This window comes from Macaca thibetana, chromosome 3, assembly GCF_024542745.1.
Source record: "Macaca thibetana thibetana isolate TM-01 chromosome 3, ASM2454274v1, whole genome shotgun sequence".
NCBI classification, from domain to species: Eukaryota; Metazoa; Chordata; class Mammalia; order Primates; family Cercopithecidae; genus Macaca; species Macaca thibetana.
The window spans coordinates 20,237,963-20,256,972 of NC_065580.1; the positions used below are offsets into that span (position 1 = coordinate 20,237,963).

The 19,010-nt window shown below is 46.9% G+C and overlaps 1 protein-coding gene across 5 annotated transcripts in view; it reads left to right on the forward strand.

Moving 5' to 3' along the window:
• The window catches only part of ATP6V0A4 (ATPase H+ transporting V0 subunit a4), a 92,610-nt gene that overhangs the window by 41,717 nt on the left and 31,883 nt on the right, over positions 1 to 19,010 (forward strand). For all 5 annotated transcript variants that reach the window (XM_050785003.1, XM_050785001.1, XM_050785004.1 and 2 more), the window contains 7 exons: positions 6 to 88; positions 779 to 872; positions 3,685 to 3,897; positions 7,223 to 7,373; positions 8,981 to 9,120; positions 11,191 to 11,348; positions 16,881 to 16,974. In XM_050785003.1, coding sequence (XP_050640960.1) covers positions 6 to 88; positions 779 to 872; positions 3,685 to 3,897; positions 7,223 to 7,373; positions 8,981 to 9,120; positions 11,191 to 11,348; positions 16,881 to 16,974 — 933 coding nt within the window. The remainder of the gene's footprint in view (positions 1 to 5; positions 89 to 778; positions 873 to 3,684; positions 3,898 to 7,222; positions 7,374 to 8,980; positions 9,121 to 11,190; positions 11,349 to 16,880; positions 16,975 to 19,010) is intronic.

Below are 19,010 nucleotides of genomic sequence, written 5' to 3' on the forward strand. Positions count from 1 at the left end.
TCCAGAAAGAAGAAATTCAGAAGAACATATTCATCATATTTTACCAAGGAGAGCAGCTCAGGCAGAAAATCAAGAAGATCTGCGATGGGTAAGAGGGAGTGAAGGGCTGTTTCTTCAGTGATTTGGACCAGGATTGGGTAAAGAGATCTGCAGTGCCAAATGCACGCGACTGTGGCTTCTAGAGGTCAGTAAGGCTGTAGAATAACTTTCTCACATGAAAGTCAGCCCCAACTGATTTTTAATAGTTGTGAGAATATGAATAGGAGAACTTGAATACGCAAAATGTGAGGGGTACTAAAAGCGGACACGTTCCCCATTTCAGTCTATTCCATCTGAGACTTTTCATTAACTGCTGAAGAGTGAGCCAACTGCATGGCTAACTTGTTTGGGATTTTACAGAATCATGTTACGTGTAGCTCCGTAGAAGCAGAAATGACTCAGGGCAGAGGATATTAATACGTTAAAGAGGATATTCATACATTACTAGATTCTAAAAGCAAGAGGCAAGTCCAGCCTGCAGTCTTATTTACCTAACAACTCACGGGTTTTATGGTTTGAATGAAGCTCATTCGTATAACAGAACTGCAGCCTCAATTCACAGCACAAGTGACGTACTGGGAACCCTGATGACTGGGACTCCTTTTCCAGTGGCCAAAGACGCAGTTATTCTAGGATAGGCTGGCCATCTAAAGTCAGCAAACGATGTCTTAGCGGAAGAGGGGGTGCGGAATGCTTTGCAGCAAGAACCCACCTGTGTCCCTTGGAATATATTAAACAGGTTTCGAGCCACTGTCTACCCTTGTCCAGAGCCTGCGGTGGAGCGCAGAGAGATGTTGGAGAGCGTCAACGTGAGGCTGGAAGATTTAATCACCGTGAGTGAGGGGTTCGGGCGCATGGTCTGATGGAGGGCTGCCTCTGCTGTTTTCATACAAGCCCTGCCCCCCAGGGCCCTCACTGGGAGGCTGGCTGGAATGCTGGCTATGCCTTTCTGGTTGTGGCTGTGGAAGATTTCACAACTGGGAAACTGTTCGATAAGCTAGCGGGAACGATGCTGTGTCTTAAGAATGCTTTGCCCAGGCTCAGATTTGACCACAGCCCTAGTCAGCCTTCAGGTGGCCACCCCGATCTGATAAAAGGCACCCTTTATTGCCAGCCTCGGCCTAGACGGAATCTATGATATAACCACCCAGCCAATTAAGTTGAACAACCAGTTTGACCGATTATTTTCCCACTGAATTGCCCGGTTGTTTAAGCTGACGGGTTAATTCTGTAAAAACAGTGAGTCTAGTTTCACCATGTGAACATTCATTCATCCCAAACTCATTGTCTTTGTGAAGTCTGTCACCATCCAGGGTGACACTCAACACGCTTATGATCAGAACGCTTTCTTCAATCACAGCAGCTTTGAAAGTCATCACTGAAAACGGCTTGGCCTCCCTCAGCTGGCAGACTCCCATCAGTGCGAGAGTTCAACAGAACTTTTGGTTGTGACGGAAGGGTCATGTGGCCTGCGCCGTCTAACGCTGCAGTCACCAGCCACATGTGGCTATTGAGCCCTTGAAACATGGCTAGTGACACTAAGTCATTTAGTTTTTATTTTTAATTTTAATTGAATTTAAATTTTAGGGCTGGGTGCGGTGGCTCATGCCTGTAATCCCAGCACTTTGGGAAGCTGAGGTGAGTGGATCACTTGAGATCAGGAGTTCAAGACCAGCCTGACCAAACTGGTGAAACCCCATCTCTATTAAAAATACAAAAATTAGTCAGGCATTACCTGTAGTCTAGTCCCAGTTACTCGGGAGGCTGAGGCAGGAGAATTGTTTAAACCTGAGAGATTAAGGTTTCAGTGAGGCAAGATCACGCCACTGTACTCCAGCCTGGGCAACAAAGCGAGACTCCACCTCAAAATAAAATAAAAGGAAATAAAATAAATAAAATTTAGTAGCTGCACGTGGCTATGGTAGAAGTCAACTCAGTTTTAGACTCTGGACAAGTATGTTAAGAAATTAGATATGTGCGTCTTTCAAAACCCTTAGGCTAGCAGACAACTTTAATTTTCCAGAAAATCTGTGTTTAATTTATTTTTTTTTGAGACAGAGTTTTGCTCTTGTTGCCCAGCTGGAGTGCAGTGGTGCAATCTCGGCAACCTCCGCCTCCTGGGTTCAAGCAACTCACCTGCCTCAGCCTCCCGAGTAGCTGGGACTACAGGCATGTGCCACCATGCCCAGGCTGATTTTGTATTTTCAGTAGAGATGGGGTTTCTCCATGTTGGTCAGGCTGGTCTCAAACTCCCGACCTTAGGTGATCCACCCGCCTCGGCCTCCCAAAGTGCTGGGATTACAGGCATGAGCCACTGCGCCCAGCCTGTGTTTAATTTTTTAATCCTCTCCATTCCTTCTTTGTCACTTGTCAAGAACGCTGTTTCCCCTGAAGCCGTTGAAGTCCTTTCCTCCCACTACGCCATGTTTGATTTTATGAAAACGTCATGAGGAGAATGGAAAAGAAATTCTGCTAACTGTGTGCTTACATTTAGTATGATGGGGGCTTCAGGTGATCCCAGCTGAGCACCTCCTACAGGGGCAGCTTTCTCCTTTGGTTCAGTCCCTGCCAAAGATGAATCTTAGGCACTATCTGATCCCGAGGCATTTAATTCGGGCTGCGCTCTTTGAGGTTTCTGAAAGTCTCATCTGTGCTGAGGTGCTTTTGTCTCCTGGAAATCCTCAGGCCAGGTAGCATTATATTGCTAAGTGACAGGTAGTATTGACTTGTGAGACACTTCAGTGGGCCTCATGGCTCTCATTAATCTTAGAGCCACCATGTGTCTCTTACAGTGTGTCTCTTACAGAGGCCATGTGTACTGAAAAAGATTACCTTGTTTGTTGCATCATCAAAACATAAAAATGATTTCCATTAAATAAATTCTGTGTGGGCCCAGTTGTCCATTCATTCCTTCATTTGTTCACTTGTCATGTATTGGAGGGATTATGTATGTAAAGCGTTGTGGTAGATGTAGGAGTCTCTTAGGGTTGCTCGAACAAATTACTGCAAACTGGGTGGCTTAAGACAATAGGGATTTATTCTGTGGCGGTTCTGGAGGCCAGAGGTCTGAAATCAAGGCGTCAGCAGGGCCGTGCTCCCTCCGAAGACCTGAAGGCAGCCGCTCCTTGCCTCTCCCCGGCTCTGGTGCCATGGGCCATCCTCCGCATTCCTTGGCTCGCAGGTGCCTCCTTCAATTTCTGCCTCCGTTGTCATGTGGTATTCTTCCCTGTGTGCCTCCGTGTCCCTGTTTCTTATCGGGACAGTGGTCATATGGAATTAGGGCCCATTGGAATGCAGTATGACCTCATCTTAACCTGATTCCATCTACAAAGACCCCCTTTCCAAAAAGGCCATATTCACAGATCTCAGAATTTAGGACTCTTTTATGTGGACAGTTCAACCCATAAGAATAGGACAATGAGGAATTTAGAAGAAAAGGAAGATACAATCTCTGCCTAAGGGTTTTAGCCTCTAGGAGGGGAGATAAACTGCTCAGGAGAGTTAAAGGCCAGGTGACAGCCACAGGTCAGAGGAGACTTCTCAGAGCAGAGGAAGCTGCTGTGGCCCGTGGCCCTCCATTTTCGGCACATTGTCAAACAGCTCTGTGAAGGTTCTCTGTTTTCCTGCGTGTTGTTTTTCGTATAGGTCATAACACAAACAGAGTCTCACCGCCAGCGCCTGCTGCAGGAAGCTGCTGCCAACTGGCACTCCTGGCTCATCAAGGTGCAGAAGATGAAGGCCGTGTACCACATCCTGAACATGTGCAACATCGACGTCACCCAGCAGTGTGTCATCGCCGAGATCTGGTTCCCGGTGGCAGATGCCACACGTATCAAGAGGGCACTGGAGCAAGGCATGGTGTGTGGCAAGTGGAGCCGGGGGGGGTCTGATGAGTCAGCCCCGTCTGCTGGGCTCTCAGAGAGTGTCGGCCTCATGGGCAACATGAACTCAAGTGACTGAGTGGTAGGATTGCTTCTTTCATCTTTGTGTCGTCAGTGCTTAACCCTGCTCGAGGACATAAAAGAAATTCCTTTGTTTTTTCAGTGTTTGACAGTTGGTCACCATTTTTTGATCTTTGGTGAGTACACACTGAGCCTTTTTTTTTTTTTTTTTTTTTTTGAGACGGAGTCTCTCTGTAGCCCAGGCTGTTGTGCAGTGGCACAATCTTGGCTCACTGCAACCTCCGCCTCCCGGGTTCAAGCGATTCTCCTGCCTCAGCCTCCTGAGTAGCTGGGATTACAGGTGTTCACTACCACGTCCAGCAAATTTTTGTATTTTTGGTACAGATGGGGTTTCACTATGTTGGCCGGGCTGGTCTTAAACTCCAGACCCCAGGTGATTCGCCTCGCCTGCCTCAACCTCCCAAAGTGCTGAGATTACAGGTGTGAGCCATCATGCCTGACCATACTGTGCATTCATGTGCCAGTGTCTCAGCTAGACTATTGTTCGGGGGGGGGGGGGTGTCTTTTTTTTTTTTTTTTCTTATTAAAGATGGGGATCTCACTATGATGCCCAGGCTGGAGTGCAGGGCTGTTCACAGGCATGGGCATACTGCCCTACAGCCTCAAACTCCTGGGCTCAGTTGATCCTCCCGTCTCAGCCTCCCAAGTGGCTAGGACTACAGGCACAGACCACCATGCCCAGCTCCACTCTGCTAGAGTGTAAATACTAAGTGTTACCTCATGGAGGTTATAGTCTAGCTGGAAAGACAAATAACCAAGCACCTATAATAAGAGCCAAAATATGTAGATTGCTTGCTGTGTGCCAGCAATGCGCTAAGCACTCTGTCCTTGTTGAGTTCTTACCACCCCCTCCATTCATTCCTTAGATATTCCCTGTGTACTAGGAATGGATCTAGGGCTTACACACTGGCAGGCCAAGGCTCTGCTTTGATAGACATTCTAGAAAGGGACATGGAGGTATGTCCGTGACTAATGAGACTTCAAGCAGTGATGAGTGGTGGGCAGGAAACCAAGCAGGGGACAGTGAGGGGCGGGATGGGGAGAGGGGGCTTGTTCTGATCACGTTATTCACCCCATTGAAGGAGGGACCCCCCTCTGCCCGAAATAGTACAAGATGGCTGAACACATTACCCCGACACTGGACAGACGGGCTTGACAGCTGTTTTTAATCACTCGTCCTCAGAGCCCGGGGAGAACACTGCATGCCATGTGGGCCACACAGGGCTTGCCCTCGGGAACTGTGCTTGGGAGCAAAGTGAACCAGCAGGGCCGGTGGGAGGCAGGCTCTGCAGTGAATGAGGGTGAGGTGACCTTTGGTTTCTGCGGAAGGATGTGATTAGCTTGTTTGAATGATTTCACGGGGTGGCAGGAGTGAAACCATTAGGTTGAGGACTGGGTGGCATGCAGCTGGTTCAGCTGATGGGGAACTAGCTGGGTGGGAAGCCTGCCCTGCTAGCTGGGTGGCATATCTGGTGACAGCAGATCTCGTGGTATCTGAAGAAACCCCCTCTAAGTAGGCAGATGGGAGCGGGAGGAACGGTTTTCAGATAGAGGGATCTGAAGGTAAAGGCCTTGTAGTAGGAATAGATTAGAAGGTGGGGGCTTTCTTTATCCCCTTTGTACAGATAAAGAAATGGAGGCATAGAAAGTAGAAGTAACCTGACCACAGTCCTATAGCCAGGAGGCAGGATTTGAATACAGAAACTGTTCCTCATGCACTCCCATGTCCCCACATCATGGTCCAAAAACCACCTAAATGGGGCACTTAAAAAGCGTTTCAACCAGGCCGAGCAGGGCAGGGGTGCATCCTGGAGGAAGTGATGCGTGCACAGAACGGTAGGAGGCTGGCCAGGGAGCAGGTGAAGGGAGGTAGGGCGGGGTGGGGCCTCCCGAAGGCAGCGGAGGATTGAAGCTGGGACCATGAGCACTCGTCCAGCTGGTGTCAGATCCCACTGGATGTGCAGATGGCAAGTGCCGTTAGGCGTGCAGTGGCTGTACGGTTCTTGGACAGGGAGCGCTTGGAATTGTTAAGACTCAAGTAGGTAGAATGGATGCGGTGGCTCACGCCTGTAATACCAGCACTTTGGAGGCTGAGGCAGGAGGATCGTTTGAGCCTAGGAGTTCAAGACCAGCGTGTGCAAAATAGCATTGCATGGCTGTAGTCCCAGCTATTCAGGAGGCTGAGGCGGGAGGATCGCTTGAGCCCAGGAGTTTGAGGCTGTGGTGAGCTATGATCATGTTACTGCACTCTAGCCTTGGACTTCCTGTCTCAGGAAGAAAAAAAAGAAAAAGAAAAAAGACTTGAGCAAGTGGAGAAGAGAGGTGGCTAGTGTAGACGTGGCCAGTTTCCATGGGGAAGTGTGGGGAGGGGTGAAGGTGTAAATGGAGGATTAAGGCATATTGTTAAGTAGTCTTGATCACAAGACTAAAGAGTTTTGATTTCATTCTTTAGGCTATAGGCAGCCTTTGAAGATTTTAAAGCTGGAGAGTAACATGAGTAAGATAGTGCTTTTTGTTTGTTGTATTAAAAGTGCTTGAGCAATCTGGGTGTTAGATAAATGGAGAGGGGAGAGGCTGGCAGAGACGCTGAGGCTTGGAGCTAGGGTGAGCTGTGGGAATCGGAGGAAGGATTCTGAAGGGGGAATTAGCAAGCTTTGGTGGGTGATCGACTGACTGAAACCAGAGAAGGGACAAATCCGTGATTCCAAGATTCTAGGAATCCGGGAGAATGGAGGCTCTGCTGAAGGGGCAGGAGTTTGTGGAGGGGACCTGGCTCTGCGGCAAGTCGATGAATCCTGGATTTTGTGGTGTCGGTGACACATTGGAGTTTGAAAGTCTAAGCAGGCAATTAGGAAAAAACTGGGGAAGGGTCAGGACCATTTGGAAGGGGGTGATGAATTGAGAAAGTGGAGAGGAGGGAAGCATAGAGGGCCAGGAGTCATAACATTCGCATTTACAGCAGCAGGAGATGGGAGATTGTCAGAGACTCCCTCCCGGAGGGACTCAGTTCTCTTGACAGCCCTCCTGTGAGATGAATTGGATAAGTATTGGGAAGCTATCAACTCTCTACACATGACGTCCTGAGTCTCAGAGAGATCAAGGGGTTGCCCCAAGTTCACTCAGTAAGGGACAGCAGGAGCTGGGACTGTGACCCTTGTGCTGACATCTAGCCCAAGACTCTCCTCCTTACATCTTTGTCGCTTTTTTTTTTCCCCCTCCAGGAACTAAGTGGCTCCTCCATGGCCCCCATCATGACCACAGTGCAATCTAAAACAGCCCCTCCCACATTTAACAGGACCAATAAATTCACAGCTGGCTTCCAGAATATTGTCGATGCCTACGGTGTCGGCAGCTACCGTGAGATAAACCCAGGTAAAGATCCGATTAATTGCACAACTGGGCAGTGTGAAAACTGGGTAAGATGGACCCCTGAGGTGACCCAGGAGGTGAACTTGTTAAAACTGTGAGGCTTGGGGCTAGGGTAGTAGCTGTGGGAATCGGAGGAAGAAGTAGGATAGTAGGGGCAAGCAGTGGGATTCCTAAAATCCTCATTGGTTTCCTAATACGCTGTGATGTCGTCTATAAATGCCGATTGGTGAAAGACTTGCTTTTTGTCTTCACCTGTGCGCCCTTAAACTGCAGCTTCATCCGGCAGCTGAAGTCGGTGTTCATTTCCTTCACCAATTCAGTGAGGGCCGTATCTTGGCATCTTCACAGTCCTATAGTTACTGTGTGGGAAAGACACCAGTACACAGAACTTAGAAGACTCGATTCTTGGTGTCCTAAGCTGTGGAATCTTGCTAGCTTGGTTAATAAAATAAAGGGGTAGGCTGGGCGCGGTGGCTCACGCCTGTAATCCTAGCACTTTGGGAGGCTGAGGATGTGGATTGCTTGAGGTTAGGGGTTGGAGACCAGCCTGACCAACATGGCAAAGCCCTGTTTCTACTGAAAAGACAAAAATTAGCAGGGCATGGTGACAGGCACCTGTAATCGCAGCTACTCAGGAGGCTGAGGCAGGAGAATCACTTGAACCCTGGAGGCGGAGATTGCAGTGAGCCAAGATGGCGCCACTGCATTCCAGCCTTGGCGACAGAGCGAGATCCTGTCTAAAAAAATAGATAAAATAAAGTCAAAGGATAGACCAGATACCCTTTATCCAAGCAGTGCCTGGTGCTGTTCTTCTCCAGCCTGAGGCCCAGTCTAATTTGTGACCTGTAAAGCAGGGGCCTCCTGGGTTGAGGGTCCCTGTGAGCAAACTGCTGGTGGTGTGTGGCGCATGTGAATGGTGGAGAAACAGACAAAAGATGGGTGTGGAGAAGAGTATAGAAAGCACCTAGAGAGAGAAAGCTGATCTTATGTTCTGTCAAACTTTGTGATTTTTTTCTAGTTTTTTCTTTTTTTTGGCTTTGTGATTTTTGACAAGTCACTCAGCTTCTCTAAGCCTCAGCACATCTGTTAAGTGGGGAATAAGAATGCCTACTCATAGACTGGGTGCAGTGGCTCATGCCCGTAATCCCAACACTTTGGGAGGCCGAGGTGGGAGAACTGCTTGAAACCAGGAGTTTGAGACCAGCCTGGGCAATATAGTGAGACCTTATCTCTACAGAAAGTTTTAAAAATTAGTTAGGCATGGTGGCACGCACCTGTAGTTCCAGCTACTCAAGAGGCTGACGTGGAAGGACCACTTGAGTCCAGGAGGTGGAGGTTTCAGTGAGCCATGATTGTGCCACTGCACTCCAGCCTGGGTGACAGAGTGAGACCCTGTCTCAAAAAAAAAAATTGAAAAAAAGAATGCCTAGAAACAGATGCGCTCATTTATATGGCAGTTAATCATGTGTCAGGGTGGGGATGGTGAGAAACGACAACCAGAAAGACTTATGGAAGCCCGCATGAAGATCGTGGAGCTGTGGCAGGGAATCTGAGGTGGGGGCCCCGAGGCTGTGCTGAGGCCTCAGGTATTGTGCGTCTCCCCTCCACAGCCCCCTACACCATCATCACTTTCCCCTTCCTGTTCGCTGTGATGTTTGGAGACTGTGGTCACGGAACCGTGATGCTCCTGGCCGCACTTTGGATGGTTCTGAATGAGAGACGCTTGCTCTCCCAGAAGACAGACAATGAGGTGAGTGTCCACTGACCGTCTTGCCCCCATTCATTTTCAGAGTATGAAAACCTGTATGTGGTTTTCACCATAGAAATAACACATTTTTATGAAAAATAAGGGAGAGAAGGAAAGTAAAACAGAGCCAAAATTAACCTACAACTTCTGGCCAAAGGTAATTCCTTTGGATGGTGTGGTGCCGTTCCTTTCAGCATTTTTGGGTTTTTGTTCATGACTTGATAAGGCATCGATTTTTCTTTTTCATTATATATTTTTTCTAACTCTGGTTTTTTTCTCTGATTATGAAAGAAATACGTAATCATTGTAAACATTAGAAAAATGCAACATCTAGTGACCTAGAGAAAAATCACCAGGAATGCTTTTGGATATCTTTCCAATTTGTTTGTGCTTATCCACCAATTTTTCAAAAATTGGCATCAAGTAGTGCATACTATTTGTAGTGTTTTTACTTAAAATATCATGAGTATTTGTTCATGGCAGAAGCAGCCTGGGACCCGTGTTCTTCTGAACACTGAGAAACCCTGAACATCGTTTCCCCGCTCTTAAGTTTCTCCACCTTCGCAGAGTGCTGTGAAGGCTTAGACAACTCAAGAGGGTGCATTGGTTCAAAGTATATCAGCTTGCCAGGGGCAGTGGCTCACACCTATAATCCCACCACTTTGGGAGGCCATGGTGGGTGGGTCATTTGAAATCAGGAGTTCGAGGCCAACGTGGTGAAACCCTGTGTCTACTAAAAATACAAAAATTAGCCAGGCATGGTGGTGGGCACCTGTAGTCCCAGCTACTCGGGAGGCTGAGGCTGGAGAATCACTTGAACCTGGGAGGTGGAGGTTGCAATGAGCCGAGATCGTGCCACTTCACTCCAGCCTGGGTGACAGAGAGGGACTTCATCTAAAAAAAAAAAAAAAAAAATATCTGCAATGTTTTATTACAGGTTGAATTAATTACAGCTAGGTCAGCGATGTCAAGGTTAGAGGACACAATCAACCTGTGACCAATATAGTTTTAATATAGTTTTCTATGCCAAGCTTAAAGATGTAGTTTTGTATGGTAAACATTTTGAGTTTCAGAGTTACACGTCAGCACTTCTTGGAATGATTGACACACATTATTCAGTATTATGAGAAAGCACTTTATTCTTCTCAGCAGACACAGTCAGACAGGGACTCAACTTTACAATGACAAGATGCAAAATGAGTATACATCTGACTTGTCATAAATGTAGCGGCCATGAGAGGCCAGTTCAGTGCTTATTTCCTGGAAGCACCAGAGACACCAGCCACCTGCTTTCAAGTCCCTTCCTAAGCAGATGAGGCCTTGCTTGCACTTCAGTTTATTTTCTAATGCAGGCGCAATGGAATAATCTGAGGCATGCATATATATATATTTTTTTTTAAAATTTTTTTAATTTTTTTTTTTTGAGACAGAGTCTTGCTCTGTCACCCAGACTGGAATGCAGTGGGGCAATCTCAGCTCACTGCAACCTCCGCCTCCCGGGTTCAAGTGATTCTCCTGCCTCAGCCTCCCGAGTAACTGGGACTAACGTGCAGACCACCACATCTGGTTAATTTTTAGTAGAGATGGGGTTTTACCATGTTGGTCAGGCTGATCTCGAACTCCTGCCCTCAGGTGATCTGCCCAGCTTGGCCTCCCAAAGTGTTGGGATTACAGGTGTGAGCCTGTAATCTTCTCTGTCACCCAAGCTGGAGTGCAGTGGTGCAATCTTGGCTCACTGCAGCCTCCACCTCCTGGGTTCAAGTGATTCTCCTGCCTCAGCGTCCCAAGTAGCTGGGATTACAGGCATGCACCACCATGCCCGGCTAATTTTTGCCTATATGGTTTTTGTTTAACGATAACAAATACCAGCCTAGGACTTTTTGGTGCACCTATATGTTCTAAAAACCATGATGTGTGTGCTCTTCCTGTCTGGATGATTGATGTCTGCCATGGTCATATGGCCCCCCAAAGGGTGCCAGCACCAGTGATGCTGGAGACATCCTATAGAACACTTCCTCCGGGGTCTGCTTCAGAGCCCACTGACGGTCATGCTCTCTGTGTCTCTGAGGCCAGATTTGGAACACCTTCTTCCACGGGCGCTATCTGATCCTACTTATGGGCATCTTCTCCATCTACACGGGTTTGATCTACAATGACTGCTTCTCCAAGTCCTTGAACATCTTCGGCTCTTCTTGGAGTGTCCAACCCATGTTCAGAAACGGCACATGGAAGTGAGTTGATGGAGAGAGATGGCGCAGTCGCTGGCCATCCGGGTGGCCTCAGTGACTGTTTTCTTGGTTGGGGGAGTCTACACCTAGCTCTACTCAGAGGTGCACTTGAAAATTCAAAACAAATAGGCCAGGCACGGTAGCTCATGCCTGTAATCCCAGCACTCTGGGAGGCTGAGGCAGGCGGATCACCTGAGCTCAGGAGTTCGAGACAAGCCTGGCCGACATGGTGAAACCTGGTCTCCACTGAAAATACAAAAATTAGCCAGGTGTGATGGTGGGCGCCTGGAATCCCAGCTACTCAGGAGGCTGAGGCAGGAGAATTGCTTGAGCCTGGGAGGTGGAGGTGCAGTGAGCCGAGATTGCACCACTGCACTCCAGCCTGGGTGACAGAGTGAGACTCCATCTCCAAAAAAAAAAAAAAAAAAAAAAAAAAAAAGAAAAACTAATTAGCCAGATGAGTTGGCATGCCTGTAGTCCTCGCTACTTGGGAGGCTGAGGCAGGAGGATGAATTGGGCCAAGGAGGTCAAGGCTGCATGAGCTACAATCACACCATTGCACTCCAGCCTGGGCAACACAGCAAGATGCTGTCTCAAACAAAAGCAAATGAGAGGCTGGGCATGGTGACTCACGCCTGCAATCCCAACACTTTGGGAGTCCAAGGTGGGAGGATCACTTGAGGTCACGAGTTCGAGACCAGCCTGGCCAACATGGTGAAACCCTATCTCTACTAAAAATACAAAAATTAGCTGGGCATGGTGGCATGTGCCTATAATCCCAGCTACTTGGGAGGCCAAGGCACGAGAATTGCTTGAATCCAGGAGATGGAGGTTGCAGTGAGCCAAGATTGCACCATTGCACTCCAGACTGGGCAACAGAGCGAGACTCCATGTCAAAAAAAAAAAAAAGCAAATGAGGAAAGGGTTGGTTTTGCAATGCTGTTTCCCTGTACTTTTCCTCTGGCTGACAGAGTTGGGGATAGGGGTCACCTGGTAAGGATATGTGGGGACTGTAGAATAGAGGGACCTGGAAAGTCTCTAAATCCGCACAGTCCACCCTTCCCCTGTGCATTCCACAGTGATTTTATGCCGTTAATCAGACAAGCAGTCTTCAGAATGGAAACACAACCTTTCAGGAATGGAGACTTTTATGGGGAGAAAGATTTTAGAGTTTGAGAGGTGGGTCAATTTAATGAACTGGGGGAGGACAGGGGACTCTGGAGGATAGGGGACTGTGAAGTGAACAAATAGAAATTGTGACAGCCTCATGATTTTCGGGGGGATCTTAGGCTACGTGCATCACGTACCTGAGATTTCCACAGCAGCATGAGGGTTAGTTTGTAAAACATATCAGTGGTGACATTTCCTAACATCTGTCTCTGCCCGGCTTCTTTGGGTCAGCTTAAGATTTCTCTGTCTCATCCTGGAACTTCCCTTTGAACAAATGAGAAAAGAGGACCAAAGTGAAGGCTGAGATAGGTAAACGTGTTCACAATCTCTTTTCCCATTCTTCCTCTCCCAAGGAAGGGACTCCATGGGTTTTACTGGCTCACCAAAATCTGTAGTGAACATCGTAAATGGGGGACAGAATGAACAATCAATTTCATCCAAGAGTTTTTCAGTTAGAAAAGATTCAATCCTGGGTTTCTTTTTCTTTCTGTTTTTTTTTTTTTTTTTTTTTTTTTTTTGAGATGGAGTCTTGCTCTGTCACCCAGGCTAGAGTGCAGTGGCGCAATCTCGGCTCACTGAAACCTCCACCTCCCGGGTTCAAGCCGTTCTCCTGCCTCAGCCTCCTGAGTAGCCGGGACTACAGGCACACGCCACCATGCCTGGCTAATTTTTGTTATTTTTAGTAGAGACGGGGTTTCACCATGTTGGCCAGGATGGTCTTGATCTCCTGACCTCGTGATCCACCTGCCTTGGCCTCCCAAAGTGCTAGGATTATAGGCATGAGCAACCACGCCTGGCCCAATCCTGGGTTTCTTTTGATAAAGCTTTCCTGAGGGCATTCAAGGGGTTTGATGTGGGCACAGAGAGGCTCCAGGAGACTGTAGGAATCTTTAGTGTGGGGGCATCGAGACTCTAATGCAGTCACTTCTTGTTTCTCTGCTAGGCCTACGTTCCCTGACATAGAGATGGGATTCCCTACCTTAAATAAATGTAGAAAAATAAAAATATAGAAAAATGAAGGATAAAACATTTTCCAGAATGACATACAGACAGCTGTGTCGTGATTTTTTTTTTTTTTTTTTTTTTGCTTTGCAATTAGTATTCTAAAGAGATGCCCAAAAGAACAAAACTTTCATAAATTTAAAAACAAATTAGGTTGAGCACGGTGGCTCACACCTGTGATCTCAGAACTTTGGGAGGCCAAAGTGGGAGGATCGCTTGAACCCAGGAGTTCAAGACCAGCCTGGGCAATACGGGGAGACCCTGCCTCTACATAAAATGAAAAATAAAAAAAATTAGCTGGGCACGGTGGCACATGCCTGTGGTTACAGCTACTCGAGAGGCTGAGACAGGAACATCATCTGAGCCTGGGAGGTTGAGGCTGCAATGAACCATGATGGCACTGCTGCACTCCAGCCTGGGCAACAGAGCAAGACCCCATCACAAACAAACAAACAAACACATTCATTCATACACTTAGTTCTGCTCTGTAGATTTAAACTCATAAGTATAGAGATGAGTTTTATTTTTATTTATTTTTTATTTTGAGATGGAGTCTCGTTCTGTGGCCCAAGCTGCAGTGCAGTGGCGCAATCTTGGCTCACTGCAACCTCTGCCTCCCGGGTTCTAGCGATTCTCCCATCTCAGCGTCCCAAGTAGCTGGGATTACAGGTGTGCGCCACCACGCCCAGCTAAGTTTTGTATTTTGAGTAGAGATGGGGTTTCACCATGTTGGCCAGGCTAGTCTTGAATTCCTGACCTCAGGTAATCCGCCCGCCTCGCCCACCCAAAGTGCAGGGATTACAGGCGTGAGCCAGTGCTCCTGGCTGAGATGAGTTTTGAAACTTGTTCAATCTGCGTAATTTCACCAGACTACCAACATGAAATTCCATTTCCCATGGAGTATCATTGTGAAAGGCCCAAGTTAACTGTCTTGTTACCACGCTGCAGATATGGGTATGAATGCTGTTCTCGTATGCACCTGCAAATATCTTCTTCCCCAATTCAAGACTCTTTGGTCTTGAATTGGAGCAATGCTCAGCCGTATGTGAAGGATCAGGAGTATAAGGCAGAACCTCATTATCACTGTGGTAGAAGAAAAAGACAGCTGAAGTACAGAGCAAGCTGATTCTGGTCACCAGCTGCGAGCTGGTTCCTTGATGGACCTGCTTCCTTGATGGTTGAAAGACCACCGAAAACATTCCTGTAGTCATTGGAGTTGGGCGTATTGACTCAACGAAGGAAATGGTGCCTCACTGGGAAAACCATCTCTATTAAGAGGGTATTAGAAAGGGCTTAGGGGATTTAGCCTTTGTTAGGATACAGGGATGTTGGATCATTTTTGTGGTTTGGACCATATCCTTTTTTGCCTGTATTGGGGTATGATTGTGGAATGATCTTGTTTTTAATCACTCTTAGCGGCCAGGTGGCCTTGCCTGATGTTGCTGTCCTTTGAAGTTGTTTATGCTCAGCAGGATACACGATGGCTTAGCTGTGGGTGCCAGGCCAGTTCCCTCCTGTCAGGGGTGACTTTTCCCTTTGTGAACACACAAACACTTCTCTGCTATGGAAAGCCAGCCATGTGCACTGAGTCATGCCATTAGGATGGGGGTCATGTCTGGGTGAGTGAGTCACGATCAGCTGCTGCCGTTTATATTGAGGGCCAGGACAGTAGGCCAGGCTTCCCGATTTCCTCAGCTGCTACCTAAGGCCCCCAGCACCTCACTGCAGAAGGGAAGGGAGTGTATTTCTAGACAGCCTGTCAAGACTGTGTGCTGTCTGTTCTTTATCATTTCATTATTTTTAAATTAAATTAAATTAAATTTATTTTATTTTTTGTAGATGGAGTCTTGCTGTGTTGCCCAGGCTGGAGTGCAGTGGTGCGATCTTGGCTCACTGCAACCTCCACCTTCTGGTTTCAAGTAATTCTCCTGCCACAGCCTCCTGAGTAGACGGGATTACAAGCATGTGCCATTGTGTCCGACTAATTTTTGTATTTTTAGTAGAGAAGGGATTTTACCATGTTGGCTACGCTGCTCTCGAACTCCTGACCTCAAGTGATCCACCCACCTCAGCCTCCCAAAGTGCTGGGGTTATAAGCCTGAACCACCATGCCAGGCCTGTTCCTCTTCATTGCAAATGCTCATTCCTTGAACCATTCCACAGATGCAGATTCTTAAAAAAAATTAGCTCAACTTTCTCACCCCCTTAAGGCTTGCAGAGACAGAGAGTAAGAAATTTCTGGGCCAGGTGCGGTGGCTCACGCCTAATCCCAGCACTTTGGGAGGCCAAGGCGGGCAGATCACTTCAGGTCAGGGGTTCGAAACCAGCCTAACCAACATGGTGAAACCCCATCTTTACTAAAAATACAAAAAATAGTTGGGCGTGGTGGCACATGCCTGTAATCCCAGCTACTTGGGAGGCTGAAGCAGGCGGATTGCTTGAACCTGGGGTCGGGCTGTGGGGGGAGGCGGAGGTTGCAGTGAGCCGAGATCATGCCATTGCACTCCAGTCTGGGCAACAAGAGTGAAACTCTGTCTCAAAAAAAAAAAACAAAAGAAAGAAAAAAGAAATTTTTCTCCATTGACATGCATGCTTCTGGGTGAAAAGGGGATACAGGTTTAAAGACATTCAATGGGCTACGTGTTTTTAGAGGTAAGTTTCCTAGCAGTTGAAGTGTGTATGTAAAAAACCAATCCATCCTTCAGAAGCAGCCCCAGTGTTCCCTGGGGAGACTTCCCAAGCATATCCCTGGGCTAGGGTTTCTTTCCTGCGTTCTCCCAGCATCCCTGCCTTCTACTTCGTTTCTGATGTGTGTACAACCCCTGATTTCGCTTCCTTTTCCTTCCTTTTCCCTTTCCCTTTCCCCTTCTCTCCCCTCTCCCCCTTCCCCTTTTTTTTCCCTTTCAACAGAGTCTCACTCTGTTGTCCAGGCTGGAGTGCAGTGGTGCAGTCATGGCTCACTGTAGCCTTGACCTCCCAGGCTCAAGTGATCCTCCCTCCTCAGCCTCCCAAGTAGCTGGAACTAAAGGCATGTGCCACCACAACCAGCTGGTCTCAAACTCCTGGGCTTAAGGGATCCTCCCACCTCAGCCTCCCAAAGTGCTGGGTTTATGAATGTAAGCCACTGCTCTCGGCCCTGATTTTCTTTACTTTAGCACATCAGGCTGAGATCTCTTCGGAAACTCAGATTGTAGCTTCAGTGCTCAGGACAATACTGATGCGGAGTAGATATTGAATCAACTGAATTGATGAGTTGCACCAATAGTTGGGCTTTGGTGGGCAAGTTAGTGACTGGTGGTACTATAGCATTTTTTTCTGCTCCGGTTGATCATTGTTTGTTTTTCTCCCTTTCTCCCTCTAAAGTACTCATGTAATGGAGGAAAATCCATATCTGCAGCTGGATCCAGCCATACCAGGAGTGTATTTTGGAAATCCATACCCATTTGGGATTGATCCGGTAATGATGTCTTCTTGGGTTAAATATTTATTATGTGAACTGTCTTGTGGAGGAGACCTCTGGATAGAGAAGAAAAGGCCAACAAAGCCTGTCAAATCAACAAACTTGTGTTGAGATGAAATAACTTCTGCTGATGTTTTTGTGACACGTAGAGCCAGATTCAAGTAAATGTGCTATCTACACCTTCTGCCCAGCCCCATTTTCCATATAGTTCCCCAAACATCTGCCTCTTTCTCCATCAGTCACATCCCTGGTGCTTAATAATTGCTTCTTTAAAAGGCACTTGGTTGCCTGGGGAGAATGTATATTACATAAGCTATTTAGCATCCTAATCAAGTTTAAGTTCCCTGCTTTGTATTTTCTCGCAGTGGGAAACATTTCCCTTTTTTCTAAAAAAGTGTGGATTTGTTTTTATGTTTGCTTTGTTTTACTGCATAGAATTGACACTTTTTTTTGAAAGGTATTTGCTTCATTTTATTTGTTATATCTATCCTAGTCAGCTTGATTTGAGCTAAGCAAAACAATACTTCCTCGCAGCCTGTAGATATAAAGTGGTTTTGAGGAGATATAACACATGCCCATTCATGTAAAGCTGTTTATTTTTATTGGCCCAGTGCATGCTGCCACCAGGTGGCGGCCTTATGCTCCAAATGAAAACTGAACCTGGCAAATGCTGTCCATGTTTCTTCTAAGCTCTTTCTTTATGGGAGAGAACGTGAGACCTCAGTTTTTGTTGCTGACAGTTAGAAGTAAATAGTACTAGCCCTAAAATTGGTTCTCCAGTCTCTCCTGGCTTACAGGTCACCTCCTGTTAAGTTTTCCTGGGTCATCCTGCTATCTCCCACCTCCCTCCCCTTATAAAAACAGAAAGTTTGCCCAGGATTTGTTTATACTTGCCACCCAGGGACACTTGCATTTTTATCAAAAGTGGTAAAGTCCTTGAAGGCTGGTTTATAAGTTGCAAAGCACTAAAAACTAGTTTGAATTTTTGTGGCCTGCAAGACATTGTCCTTGGTCAAAGGAATTTCATGTTTAGTAAGCAGGTGGAGAGGGAATCTAGACGGGGATGATCTTAGGGTCTGGTTGATCTTCCTTTGTTTGGAATCTCATTGCTCCGATAGTCTCACCTCTCCCCTCCACAGCCCACAGTTAATTCATCAGCAAATCCTGCCTGTCCATTGCTGCTCCTCAGACAGAGTGGAGCTACAGTATTTCACATTGCAGAACTGCATGATCCTGATTTTCTACTCTGCATGCAATTTTGTCATCTGCCCACAAGTTAGAAAAGAAAGAAAATATGTCAGGGTGAAAGAGAATGTGGGATTTTGAAAATAATGAAATCTGTTCCTAGTAACATTTAGAATTTTGAAAATTTCTGGTCTTTCTATCCTAAAATAATACATATACCTATATGATTTTAAAAATCTATACCACACAAAATATTATATAAAGAAAAGCAGGAGTTGGCCAGGTGTGGTGGCTCATGCCTATAATCCCAGCCCTTTGGGAGGTTGAGGCGGGTGGATCACTTGAGGTCAGGAGTTCAAGACCAGCCTGGCCAACATGGTGAAACTTTGTCTCCTCTAAAAATACAGAAATTAACTGGGCACGTTGGTACATGCCAGTAGTCCCAGCTACTTGGGAGGCTGAGGCAGGAGAATTGTTTTAACCTGGGAGGTGGAGGTTGCAGTGAGCTGAGATCATGCCACAGCACTCCAGCCTAGGCAACCAGAGTGAGAGCCCATCTCAAAAAAAAAAAAAAAAAAAAAAAAAAAAATACCAAAATTAGCCAGGCATGGTGGCATATGCCTGTGATCCCAGCTACTTGGGAGGCAGGAGAAGTACATGTATCTGGGAACCTGAGGTTGCAATAAGCTGAGATCACACCACTGCACTCCAGCCTGGGTGATACAGAGAGACTCTTCTCAAAAAAAAAAAAGAAAAGAAAAGAAAAGAAAAGTAGTAGTTGCCTTTCCTACCTCTCCAGTTCCTGCAGTCCTGTTCCTCAGAGATAACCACTTCAACAGAACATGTCT